The following is a 14,082-nucleotide window of genomic DNA, read 5'->3' as shown; positions in this document are numbered from 1 at the left end:
GCCTGGCGCACAAATCACCGTATTCGCCGCATGAAAAAATAACAGGCATGACTGGTCTAATAGAGAAACGTCGGTGCATTTCCAATCGGTTTTGAGGTAATGTCGTGTTGAAGTAGCAATAACAGTCCTGTAACAGTTGGGGTGGTTCTTTTAGCTGAGAGACTCGTCAGTAATTTTAAATAAGCAAAAAACAATCGGTCAAAACTGAAACGGGAACAGGTAGCTGCTCCGGGCAGGGTACACAATGACGTCAGAAGATGCTGCCACAACTGACCAGAGTGTAAACACAGCACACATGCTCCTTCTATTGCTCGAAAAGCAAGTTGGCGATGTCATCTTACGTGGAAGTAAGCTGTGCCAGCTCGTCTGAACTTACTAGTGCCAGGTTCAGCGATGATGGCAGCAACTATGCGGAAAGCGCCACCTTTTCATTTCGGCCTGCTGGCGTGAAGCATGCCCCAAATTGATCTCCTCATTGCTCAGTATTGTGTATGATGTATAAGACCTGTTACTACAACGACTAACACGCTGTATGCAGCTGAAAAAACTGAACTCTACTCGCCTTGTTGTTGCTTAGTAGAAGAAAGCACGCGCTGCATCAGTCTGCTGGGTGCGGTGGGGTTTTGGAAGTAATGTAGGCATTGTGTCGCATACATAAGGTGGCCCGCATTTACATGTGTCATTCCAGAATTGGCTACTAATTTTTAAAATTTGTTTTCTAAAAATCTAAATGACTTACATATTTTCAAAGTGTTATTGCAATCAGTGAATATCTAAAAATTGCTGGAGTTCTCTTTTGAGCATTCTTTTCTTGTGGCATCCCATCCTGCCACCACGCACTAAAACATAACCGTAGAACAACAATCCAATATTTCAAAATCGGCGTCTGAATTTTAAGTCATTATGGATAATGCCACACATGCTTCATTTTCTAAATTTATGCAAACGGGCAATTGCAAGTTTAAACGTTACCTGGCATGAACCGTATCCGAATGTCTGCAAACATTCATGATTATCCCTTTGAAAGTTCACCTGTATTTTCGTTCCGATCAAATATAAACTGGCTGTCGTATAGTCATATATATTACAAAGAAACAATTTGAAACAAAGTTTATGAAAATCGAGCCATTACTTTGCTGAAAAAAAAAAAAAAAAAAGACTTGGTAGAGTGTTAGCAGAAAGTGGCCTGTACAGCCGCAGTCTCTTCCTCGCTATTGCATCAACAAGTATTTGTAAGTGCTGAGTGTCACTTCTCTAGTTGTGAAGAAAAAAAGTTCTGGAGAACCCCACCTGTCTGCCTGTTGCCTGTTTCTGCAAAGTTTACTTCATCGCATGCACTAACCATTCTTTGTCGGTTTGGCTGTTCTTGTTTTGACGAAATTATTGAGTACAGCTGTTGTCCCTGATTACTGTGTGCAATGTCAAGAAAAATATTTATATGCATCAAGGAGGAGAAGAAAAACGCAAAGAGGTTAGCCAGACTGGCTGGCTACTCCCATTCTGGGAAAGGGGGTCATGGCAGTAAAAGATGGGGACAGAAAGAACTTACAAAAACATAGAAAGGAAAACAATATCCGCAATTGCACTGAGGGATAAGCGGGGCAGTTTGGCAGAGCCTCGTTCCAATGTATTTTCTCGGTCAAATTATTGTGCAAATATGAAAAAACACGTGATGACTGGAAGCTAAAGCCACCTGTCTGAAAAGCCAGGAGAGAAAATTCTCAGGCATACTGATTGGTAAGTTGTATCAACCTGAAGAAGAGGAAATTTCAATGCCATTGTAATAATGCAACCGCCCTTCAAAAGCATGGTAAAGGAATTTTCCTTGAGATGATGAAGATTAAGGTAAGGTATGAGTGACTAAGAGTTGCACTAATTGCAACGGGTGATGTGGGAGAAAGTTTTTCTGGCAAATGTAAGAGTGGGACATATATGTCCCACTGTTGCACAAAGGGTTATTTCAGAATATTCCAACAAGGGGAGTGGGTGCCCAATGCAAACAACAGAGGTTAACTCAACCACCAACGATAATGCTGGAATCCTTGATGCTACAGCTAAAAATGCTGATGCGCTTTGCTGGTCAGGTCACTGATGACCGATGTCTGTGTTTGCTGTATTCACGGCTCTTTGAGTGTTGCTTCCTTAGCTCAGCACAAGCCCACCCAATAAAGTATTTTATCTTCATTAGCTGCACTTTGCTTTCTTCAGTGTCACAACCATGTGAAAATGTTACAATCTTCCTCAAAACCTGACGCTGAATCGCCTTCTAAGGTGACTCATATACTAGTAGACAGCGAAAAGGCATTCTATCAAATGACAACGCTTGCCGACTTTTGTTGAAACCGTCTATATTCAGTCGTGTTGTTTCCAAAGACATCCTGACCCTGCTAGCTGTACACAAATTCATGTAGCCCACTAACTTGAAAGTACTACGCAGCTTCATTGGCCTGTGCTCCCTCTTTCAATGCCTTGTTTGCTATTATCTTAGTGTGATCGCACCCCTAGAGCAACTTTTGTATACTAGTACCTAGCACACTACACGGGCCGATTTTTCTGGCCTGAAAAAGCCATGCTCTGGTCTGTCCTAACCCGGCCCGTTGTTTTTAAATATGGCCCGTACTCGGCCCAACCTGGCTCGGCCCGTTTTAGCCAATTATGCCTTGGACCAATAAATGATACACTATACCTGCTGACATGTTTTCTAGAGTGTTTTGAGAACTTCTTTAAGTGTCACGACTTTCACTGGTACTGCACTTTTGCTTAGTTACGTCAATAACACATGTGCAAAATAATTGTGGGGCAATATAAATTATAACTAGAGTCATAACTGGCGGTCTCACATACGCAGTGCTAGCATTTCAAGGAATGACGACAAAATATAATATAAATTGAAAAAAAAAGAAAAAGCAGAAATTTATAGTCTACATAAATTGTATATGAGCTGGAGCTATTGAGTGGAAGTATTAAGTTTCTGCCAAACTTGATTTATTGCAAAATGCAATAAAAATAAGAAGCGTGCTCCTGCTGCTTATGCTACCGTATTTACTCGCGTAATGAACACACTCGCATAATAAACGCACCCCGAACTTCAGCCGTCAAAATTTAGATTTCTTTCCCTTGCTCAATAAACCCACCCCATACATCGCTGTGCGACACGTCCCCTGTCTTTTTTAATTATCTTTGTGCCTCAATGGTGTTCACGAACGGTGGGAGTGTGAGACATCGCAGCTGATGAGCACACGACGAGCGGAGGTCAGGAAACTTTCCCGGCCAAACGACGGTCGCTTCATGTAAATACAAAACTTTAAGGGGAGATGCGGGTAAAAAAATGCGAGTTTTCTTCAACCTGACCGATTTTTTATTTTCGCTGTTTTGATAAGATTAGTACCACTACTTTTTTGAAAAAAAAAAAAGCATGTCGAGACTTGACTGGAAATGCTTTAAAATTGTGTCTAAAGAACACAAAGTGCCTGTTAAAAGGCACAAAGTAGGCAGTCTTTGAGCACCTTGCCGCTGGTGATGTGCCGCCGCTCGCCATTCTCGATCACATGAGGCGAAGAGTCGAGCCTCACTGTTCAAATAACGACAGTTTTTCTCGCTTATGCAGTATAAGAAATAATTAAAAGAAGCACGCTTTTGTGCGTATTGCAGGCACCGCTACTGGCTTATCATGTACAGACGGGGACCGCCATTAGCCGCTGCGCGGCTGTATGCGCTGCGAAGCCTACTTGCAGGGTCTGTGTCATGATGAGCAGCGCAGCCGAACGACGCTTTTCTCGTGTATTTTATCTTTATTATGAATGAAAAAAGCCATACCTTGCGCATGAAAGCCATTGTGGCGATGCGCTCTGTAGGAATAGGCTGCGAGCAGCTGGTCCGATTTGCGGCAGTTGGCTTGAAAAAGCCAAAGCCAATGCATCAAAAGTAATTCACAGCCATCAGCCGGAAAGTTCGTGATGCGGCAATTGATGATGTCAGCACCAATCTTGCAAGGTCGAAGAAACTTAGCGGGGACAACATTGCCATTATGTACGACAGTATGTGGCACAAACATGGCCGCAAAGTTGCATCGGCACTGTTGTGTCCCTTGACACTGGACTTAGTTTAGATTTCGTAGCCCCGTCGAACTTCTTCCTAGCTTGCAGTGAGCATAAAGCTCGGCCAGATGGAGCGGAAGAAGTTTGGCAAGCGTTTCATGGCTCTGTTTGTGAGCGAAATGTCTGTGAGGAGTCGGCTCGAAACAGCCGAGAGGGACAAACTCATGGTGTTAGCGTATTTTAGTGGCAGTGGCTACTACAAGAAGGATTGTTGTTTTTTGTGTGCAAATTTCTTTGCATTTAATGACATCTTTCATGAATAAAACTCAATTTTAACTTTAAAACTCGTTTTTTTTCTTCAAAACACAAATGTAGCCACATTTTCAATGTGCCCCTCCTTTTTCCCGCACTTCTAGTGCTTGGATCTGCATGAAACTTTTCCCAATTTTTTTCCAAAGTATGACAAATACAATTATCCAGTGTAAATTTAAATATTTTATTATATAATAAAAAATTGTATGTAAACCTTTACTAGGGTGGGTGAAATAAGGACTTTTTTATGTCTATTATTTTTCACGCCTATTACATATTTTATATGTGCTTCCTAGTTAGTTGTTTGCATTCCACACTTTATTTGAAACATTATGAACTATGAATGGTAAAAAATAACGGAAGTTTACGGACGAAAAGAGGGGAGGCAAAAGGGTTAAGGTTTTAACTTTGTTATGTCGCAGAGCTAAAAGTATGCAACTTGCAAGAAAACTAATTTTATATTTGAAATCAGAATACCAAGTTCCACAAACAGCTCAAGTTTCATTGCTCTAGAATTAATATTAAAAAAAGTGTCTTAGACATAAAATGGTTTAAAAGTGATACGTGTGTGAAATAAAAACTTGGCATGGAGCACCAGTGCCTCGACATAACCCCTTGAAGGGCCACTCACCTGGTTTGACAATTTTGAGCTGACAAGCGCAATGCGTTGACGAGGCGTTCTTGATCACGTCTGTGAAAATGTGTGCCGCAGAAATGGGTCAAATTTCAAGATGAACGCTGCTCCCCCTCCCTTTGCCGGCGCGTGCCCAGAGAATGAGGGCATGACGTGTGCGTATGAATGGCCCTATGTACACGGCAATGCAGTAGCGTTAGTCCTCTACGTAGACGACTCTGCTCTGACATTACAAACAATGGCACGTGACATGGCGAATATTATTTAACACGGCTTGTGTAGTTTATGTAATTTATTGCTTGAAAAGATTAATGAAACTCTAGATAAATAATGAGACACAATAAAGGAATGTGAGTGTCTTTTTTTCATTTTTCTCCCGTGAATTGCAACGAGATGCAGGACTAATGTGTCGGTGTTTCGCATGCGTTTGTGTCCCCGCGGTCAGCGCATTGAGCAAACGACTGCCGTGGAACGCTCCTATGCGTTCATGCACTCATTGTGCTCATCTATTCTACCGCGTCTAAGCCAGCGTTTCCAAACCATCTTGCAGGAACAGGTAGAAGACCACAAAATAACGCTGGTCAACAAAGCAATGCCGCTCGCTTGCTCGGGGGTTGGGCTTGTTTGGGCACGTCATGCACATGTGACTTCTTGGTCGGATGCCGGAGAGAGTGGGGAAAAGATCTGACTTGTGAATGGTACGCGGAGGAGCGGCAAGGGTTTCGAGCTCGCCTTCTCTCATCCTGGCTTCGTGCCGCTTCAAAAAACCTGTTTTCTCCACTTGTGATGAATCGATTTAAAAAATTTTTGTGGCGAAATGTTCCTCATCGGACACCCAACAACTTCGACTGTCTAACTAAAATTTGGTATGGGGCCTGGTGAGTGGTCCTTTAAAACCCAACCACATGCAGGTGATTTTAGAGCGACGATGACAGGATTTGTTGTCACCATGGCTGTCGCGAAGGGCCATTCGTAGCCATCGCGTCGTAGATTTCTGGAAAACCAGATAAAAATCGCTTGTCACCCAAAGATCTTGACTATTTTCGCAACATAATAGCATCCCCGATTCTGGCTTCAATCACAATTTGTTCTTCATGCTTGTTATCCGTGCATACTTCAAGGAATGCTCTTCTCATAGGGACAGCGAGGCGGTGGCCATATTTTGTCGTTAATCTTGTTATCGACAATTTGTTTTGATGCTTCTGTGGTTGCTTGCTACAACGTCAAACGGCGTCGTCGCGGTCGCCGTGTGTGCGAGGTTGCCACGAATTTGACGAAGTGGTTCGTAGCGCAGGCTTCTAAGTGCCCCTCGATATCTACAGCAGATACCACTGTTGCGGCTAAACAATTGTGAGAAAAGGTCGACGCAAAATGCTTTCATGGAGTGCGCGGGCGGCGCGGGGACAGCTTGCAGAAGATAGCGCCACCCAACCACCGAAGACGAGTGAAGCGCAACAGAAAATATTTCAAAACAGTGTACGCATATGTCAGTTTGGAAAGGTTAGGCAACCTAACTTTTCATTAAAAAAGTTTTCATAACATTTGCCCTGCGTAATAAACGCACCCCCAACTTTGCTCCGATTTTTAGAGAAAAAAGTGCGCTCATTACGTGAGAAAATATGGTACAGCAAGCTCAAAAGCGCTACATTAATTAAAGCTGTCATGTAGTCTCCTCGGCAGGCAAATGTCCCCAACATATACTACGTTTTCATGTTCAAAACAAGAAGGTTCTCTTAACCACCCTTCTCAGAGTTTCTGCCTCCACAGTTCTATCAAAATCGAGCAAGCCACAATCATTGCGGTTTCCTGAAGATGCCTATCTCGTTGTCTTCGTGTAACAGCTTTCGACCTTTGAAAGTGTTACGTCTTGAAGCAGACCGGAGTAAGTGGGGGCTTTCAAAACAACTCTCTATTGGAGTGCCAAAGTGAGGCAGCCTCTTTAGCGCTCCTCGTCGAACGAGGCATGTTGGGTGTCCGAGCGTGATCCCCAACAGGAATTGAAAGCGTGAAAGTGGGTTACCTAGTCGTTCATGGCCGAAGGCCTTGGTGCGAACACCGGAGCAAGGTCTGGCTGTCTGTGGATCGCAGTTGTGGTTGCAGGGCTGTAGCTTGTGGCAGGAACAATAGATGATAATTAACAATTTTTATTGGGATTTAACATCCCAAAACCAACTTATGATTATGAGAGACGCCATAGGGGAGGGCTCCAAAAATTTCAACCACCGGGGGTTCTTCAATGTGCACCTAGATTGTCAATCAATCAATCAATCAATCAGTGTTTATTCAATGAAGTTATAACAAAAGTGGTTACAAAGTATTTACAAAGGTTACAAGATCTAAGCTCATGGGCCTCAACCATATTCGCCTCCATCGAAAGCGCGGCTGTGGCGGCCGAAATTCAATCCAAGACCCGCGAATCAGCAGCTGAGTCCCTTAGCCGCTAGACTATTGTGGCGGGTGCAGCGACAATAAAGGAGAATGAGATGTGTGGCAGAAACCAAAAAGTAGCAGCTATGCTGGGAAAGAAAAGGTGGAGGGTAAAGAAGCCAACTTTTAACAGGGCTAGCACCAGTGTAGATGGTCACTTCACGTAGATCAGGCATATTCTACTGCTTAAGTAGGCTTCATTTCGGAAGGTGTCAGCTCTTTAGTAGACAAATAATTTGAACAAGTTTTAACAACAATGCCAAATAGCGTACACATGTCATTATACTGGTAATTATGAGACCCAGTTTAATACAAGCCTGAGCTCAACCTGAGCTTAAAGCTCATAGGCTTGTTCTCAGCCCGGGCCCGACCTAACAATCCCTTACCCGGCTTGGCCTCCGGTGAGCTTGACCTTTTGGGCCGGCCCGGGCCTATGCGGTGTGCGAATGATACTCACCATCTCCATCAAGTACGTAACTTTGTATGTATCCAGCACTACTCCAGGAGAACAGGTCAGGGAAGTCTCTTGTTGTTGCCTTCCTAATCTTGAATAAATTATCTTCTGTCAGCTTCTTCTCGTGCATAGCAATATGTATAAATGCTATGGTAGAAAATGGGTTGGGGGAGGCACCAAAGATTTCCCTGGTAATGTTGAAAGTAATTAAGACAGGCAACTCTGCTGTGAAGACAAATATTGTGCTTAAATGAGGGGAACCGCTTGCAGGAGCATATCACTGGCAAAAAGAAGCACCTGCTTGCCCTGTCATGAACTTACTTACGCAAATCTTTCCTTGAAGACATTGTTAGTGCTTTCTAACAGATTACGTAAACAAAAGCAAATAGAAGTGTGTTTGCCTATTCCTTGTTGGAAGGGGCCTTGCAACACTTTTTGAGCATGGTCCGAAAACGCTGCCGATCGGTAGTAAAGGCTCCCGAGGACACGTGAGCCAAATGTCATAGCACAGCACCATGGCCTGGAATTCACTATAAATTATCCAAGTCAGCTAAAGGTTTCTTTCTCTTCCCTCAACAAATGACAGAAGACGCTCGAAAATCACTTGTAGAAGGCCATCTATTACCCATTGGCTGATTTTAACATGGCGCGCTCGGTCGTTATAGAGATCACCGCAAGATGCCGTGACTTGTCTGCACATGCACGAGCAATCGTACCGAAAAAGACGCGTTTTCAAAGAAAAAAGAAAAATTGTGCTCAAAGTATTTTCTTTGTTCCTGCCATCCCTCCCTGCTTAGCTTTCAGTGCTTTCATTGAGATGAGAGAAGAGAGAATGCAATTTCAACGTGTGACAAATCTTTGTAACTGCACTCGTACTGGACGGATTCTTAAAATTATTGTGGCGTTGAATTTGTGAGGTAATAAGCTCTTCCAGTAAATTCATTCCATGGTTACCTAAAAAAGTGTTTCAGAGCCCTTTTAAAAACCAAAAACACCAATTTTGTGTGTCGTTATGTTACTTTTCGAAAGGTCAAGGATGATGCTGTCGCGTCATTCAGGGGTGTTGCTGTTATAGTGGGATTGCATGATTATAGGGATTGCATGTACGCATCGACCACTATAAACATCTTTCGAGGCAGTGGCTGTTTGAGCAGTTGTTTTGAATGAAATTTTCACCACCTGCTCTCTCTACCTACCTCCACATCACCATCTTGAAAAGCATGAATTTCAGTCCCTAATAAATAAACTTCCAGAACTCCATCTTGTATCAAAGGAGGTTAGAGGGGTACTGACACGAAAATTTTGATTTCTTGTTTCTTGCATCATATGAACGGCCAAGCCCCCAATATATTTGCCCAGGATATGTAGTGCTCAGCACGAGTACACCCTGAAAAAGTTGCAGTTTCGGCACAACGCCAAAGCAATGAACGTGATAGCAACACATCGGACTGTTATACGAAGTAAGGCTACGAGATTAGGAACCATACGAAATGTAGTGAACATGGTCGAATGTGCATTGAGCTGCAGTGTTTCTCACATGCGTAGCACCACGTTCTTCCTGTGTCTGGGCACGTATGCGAGGCCGCCTTGCTTCAGTGTGACTAGCATTTTGTTGGAGCTGTTCGTACGACACGCGGTGGTATCACAAAGGCCGAACTACATACAGCATTTTCAGTGGCGTTTCCTTCCTTGGCGTCAGTTGACATCGATGGTGATAGTAGCGAAAAGTACAGTTGTACTTCACTAAACGGTCCACCTCATAATGTCCCAGACAATGTAATGTGGGGGTCTACGCCGGGAGCAGCTGGCTGATGGGAGAAGCTTACTTGCTTGCTTGTTCCTCGATATAGGAGCTCGGTTAGAAAAGTATCCAACCTAATTTTGTTTTGTGAGCACCTGATGGGTTTGAAACAAGTGCGCTTGTATCAGCCGACCTTGAACCTTCGTGCGCATGCGTGAATTTTTTACCGCCTGCCAATAGCGTCAGTCGCTGAAATGCAGCGTTTGAGTGAGGTAGTGCGCAGTGCTCTCGTTGCTTTTTCTTCGCAAGGAAAATGATGAAATGACTGGAGGAGCGCTACTGCATCAAATTTGGCCAAAAATTGGGGACAGCCAAGTGGAAATCATTGGAAAGATCAAGATGGCTTTTGGTGACGACGCTATGAGCCGCACACAGATTAAGGAGCGGTACAACCGGTTTAAAGACGATCGCACATGGGTGGAGAGTGAGCCACGCTTTGGTTGGTCATCAACATGCCAAAATGACCAATTATTGTTGAAGTGGACGCTGTGGTGACGCGGGACCGTCGTGTGACTATCCAGGAAATTGTGGAAGAGGTCGGCATCAGCACTTCCGCTGCAAATTTTATTGTGATCGTAGATTTGGCATTAAAAGAGTTGCGGCGAAATTCGTGCCGTAATTGCTCACGTTGAAGCAAAAGCAACTTCGTGTTGAAATCTCACAGGGCATGCTGGATTTCACAAGCAATGACCCTAACTTCATGAACACCTTTATCACTGGGGATGAGTCTTGGGTGTTTGGGTACGACCCAGAAACCAAATCGCAGTCGTCACAGTGGAAGCATTCCACATCGCCAAAACCAAACAAGGCCCACCAACTGCGCAGCAACGTGATGCGGAGTGTGTTCTTGACTCCCGCAGTGTGGTACACTAAAAGTACGCACCACAGGGTCAAACAATCACTAAAGAGAACTACACGGATGTCATCCGTCAGCCCTTGCCATCTCCACTCGTCCAAGGCTCGGCATCTTAGTGAGAGCTAAATCACAGTGTTCACCACTGAGCCACTTCAGAACTAGCATTTGTGGTTTAAGACTTTGAGACTTTGTGTCTTGACTGAAGTGTTTTACAGCATGCAGTGAACCTTTTGACAATGATTATTTCTCGCTGTAGTTATTAATTTAAGGTTTTGTGTGTTTGTGAAACAAACTGTTTTGCCCTTATTAATACGATTCACAGAAGCTCAGCCCTAAAAAGCCGCCACGAACCATTAAAAAAAAACCTGAATCAGAGATACTGAAGTAAAAATTTTCAGTTTTTTCATGCGATATGAAAGATCAAGCCCTTAGGAGTCTAATAAATGCACAGGTAAGTGTGAAGGCTTCTGAATCACAGTATGCTCTTACCAGGTGATTTCAATTCCTAATGTATTTCGATGTCACAGCGTGTCATAACGTGCTCATGCAAAATATTGTGTAGTTTTCGTGGTCACTTCATTTCTGGCTTCATTGGTGACGTGCAAGTGCCCATTTTTGATGTTTAGGTGCCTGACATAATCACAATTAGCCATACTGGTGCCTAAAGTCTCCAGAATGGGCACCGAAGGCCGATGTCCTATGTCAAAATATTACATATATGGTGTCAGCATTCACTGAACTTACACTTGTGCATAGCATCTATCTGTGTACAGATCTGTATGGCAAAGTCAACTTACCTAGAAAATATATTTGTGTCAGTACCTCTTTATGTGCTGTCATTATTGAGATGAATAATGTATGAAAGGGCAGGGAATTAAAGCTGAAAAAATAAAAAACTAAATGTGCACCCTGTCACGGTCATAGTTGAAAAGCATATTTGAGGAAAGTACATGGCACAAGTTATACGAGGACCAAGAACATAAAAAATGGAGCGAGGTCCCAGACAGTGCTTCGATTCACTGCATTGTACAGCAAACGTGTGTGTGATATTTTTTAGTGAAAGCATTTTGAATGCTGAACTCGATGTCATTTGACCTTTGTGGCATGTCATTCAGTATCGTTTTATGGATCCTATAGAGATTAATCCTGCAGGTATCTCTTCCCTAATTACAAATCTCAAGACGTCCACATGTTCAGGTGTCGACGGCATAAACTCTAAAATCTTAAAGCATACCGTTGTTCCGTCTAGTACCATTCTCGGTCACACCTTTCAGCAATCGTTACAAACTGGCGAGATTCCATATGACTGGAAAATCGCTAAGGTCATTCCGGTCTTCAAATCCGGGGACAAATGCCTGCCCAGTAATTATCGTCCCATATCCTTAACGAGCATCCCATGTAAGCTACTTGAGCACATTATTTCTTCACATGTTGCATCACACTTAGAACAAAACCAATACTTTTTTAAAAATCAGCACGGCTTCCGCAAAGGACTTTCCTGTGATACACAGCTTATCGAATTCACGCATGAGATCTTTAACAATATGGATGAAAATTTACCAACAGACAGCATATTCATCGACTTTTCTAAGGCATTTGACCGCGTTGCACATTGTCGTTTAATAGCTAAAGTATCATCTCTGAACTTAGATTCACTTACAGTCTCTTGGATTAGGAACTTCCTGTGTTTTCGCAAACAGTGTACTGTAATTGATAACATGTCTTCCCCTCTCTCGGAGGTGACATCTGGTGTCCCTCAGGGGAGCGTTATTGGCCCTTTGTTATTTTTAATTTTTATCAATGATCTTCCCTCAGAAATCACGTCATCAATTCGCCTCTTCGCGGACGACTGCATAATCTATCGCAAAATCACTTCACCATCAGATCATACAGCTCTGCAGCAAGACCTTGATCGTGTAACCACATGGTGCTCAGATTGGCAAATGTCATTAAACGTTGATAAGTGCAATCAAATGACCTTCACTCGAAAGCGCTCACTCTCAACATTTCAGTATTTCCTTGATGGTAGCCCTCTAAGACCTACTTCATCTTATAAGTATCTAGGCATCCATCTGGCATCGAACCTTTCTTGGGCTAGTCATATCAACAAGATTACTGCTGACGCGTCACGAACGCTTGGTTACCTAAAACGCAACCTTCGTGATGCACCTCCTACCACACGCAAGCTCGCTTACCAAACACTCGTGCGCCCTAAACTCGAATACGCTTCTTCTATATGGTCACCTGACCAAGATTATCTATCCCGAAGCCTGGAATCGGTTCAAAACCGTGCTGCTCGCTTTATCACCGGTAACTACAGCAGGCATTCTAGTGTAACTAAAATCAAGCAGTCGCTCTCTCTTTCCTCTCTCGCCTCCCGCAGAAACATTTCTCTTTTATGTCTGTTGCACAGAATCATCAACAGCAAGCACAGTTTTTTCTTGCCACTTCTCAAACCTCATCGATATTCCCGTCGTTTGCAGCATAACCTCAGTTTTCAGCGTCTATACGGGCACACTAACGCCTATAATTCATCTTCATTACCACGTGCCATTGTACTCTGGAACAATCTTCCTGAAAATATAGCAAACGTGAAAGAAACCGAGATCTTTAGAGGCTTGCTTGAAAAACTGCCTCTTGAACTCTAGTTGTGGGCGCCTTACCTATTGTACTCCTGCTAGTTTCTGATTCTTAACGCGGTCGCCTCTAACACTGTAACGCTTCTTGTATTATATAGTTATGTTGTATCGTTTGGAATTGTATAACGTTATTGTTTGCTATTTCTCTCATCTGTATCCTTTTTGCGCAGCCAAGTGCTTTTTGGCTTTTATAGGAAAATATTTCACAATTTTGTATTGTATACTTGCGTATTATCGTTCCGAATTATATAATGTTATTGTTTGCTGCTTCTTTCGTTCTTTTCTATTTTTACGCAGCCAGACTTTTGCATATGTATATATTTTCATTGCTCTTTGAAAATCAAAATGTACCCCCCCCTCACGCAATGTTCCCTCGTGGAACCCGTGAGGTACTTGTATAAATAAAAAAAAAAAATATAAATGTCTTTGCATACCCTTCTTGCATTGTTTTCCATTATATAAAATGTGCTCTTCGCCTAGCTAGATTCAAAGGTTAAAATGCTAGTTCATGTTCTTAGTGCAGATATTACTGTAGAAAGTCCATTAGTAGCGTTTATAGTCTCACAAGTGTGCAAACTGTCTAGAGGATTGCAGAAATTTAGTTTCTTCCACAGAACGCTTTCAGTGATATTGAAATGTGGTGAAACTAAATATTTGGTGAAAAGAGTTAGATGATTCAAGGGGAAATATACTGTTTCTTTTTCAGAGCAAGAAAAGCTAGAAAACGAGATTGGTTCTTTGCGAAAGAAGCTGAAAAAGAATGTACAGTCTCTGCGTGAAATGGAAGGCCGGTCTGAAGTGCAGGGATTTTCATTGGAACCCCTCAGCCGGGAAGAGATGCAGGCCATCAGCCAGGCCATGGGCCAAGGGATGTAAAGGCAAGAAGACGCTGTTGCAAATAAATGGCAGTTGTTCGAGCATA

General features: G+C 43.0%; 1 protein-coding gene across 7 annotated transcripts in view; it reads left to right on the top strand.

Moving 5' to 3' along the window:
- Positions 1–14,082, top strand: part of Pdrg1 (Pdrg1 prefoldin-like subunit) — a 203,672-nt gene extending 189,590 nt beyond the window's left edge. For all 7 annotated transcript variants that reach the window (XR_005108778.2, XM_075872641.1, XM_037415999.2 and 4 more), the window contains exon 4: positions 13,867–14,082. Coding sequence is in view for 6 of the 7 variants with exons in the window: in XM_075872641.1 (XP_075728756.1) it covers positions 13,867–14,036 (170 nt within the window). In the remaining variant the exon portion in view is untranslated. The remainder of the gene's footprint in view (positions 1–13,866) is intronic.

This window comes from Rhipicephalus microplus, chromosome 8, assembly GCF_043290135.1.
Source record: "Rhipicephalus microplus isolate Deutch F79 chromosome 8, USDA_Rmic, whole genome shotgun sequence".
Classification (NCBI taxonomy): domain Eukaryota; kingdom Metazoa; phylum Arthropoda; class Arachnida; order Ixodida; family Ixodidae; genus Rhipicephalus; species Rhipicephalus microplus.
The sequence above is the reverse complement of the archived record's forward strand: the minus strand, read 5'-3'. Positions and strand labels throughout refer to the sequence as shown.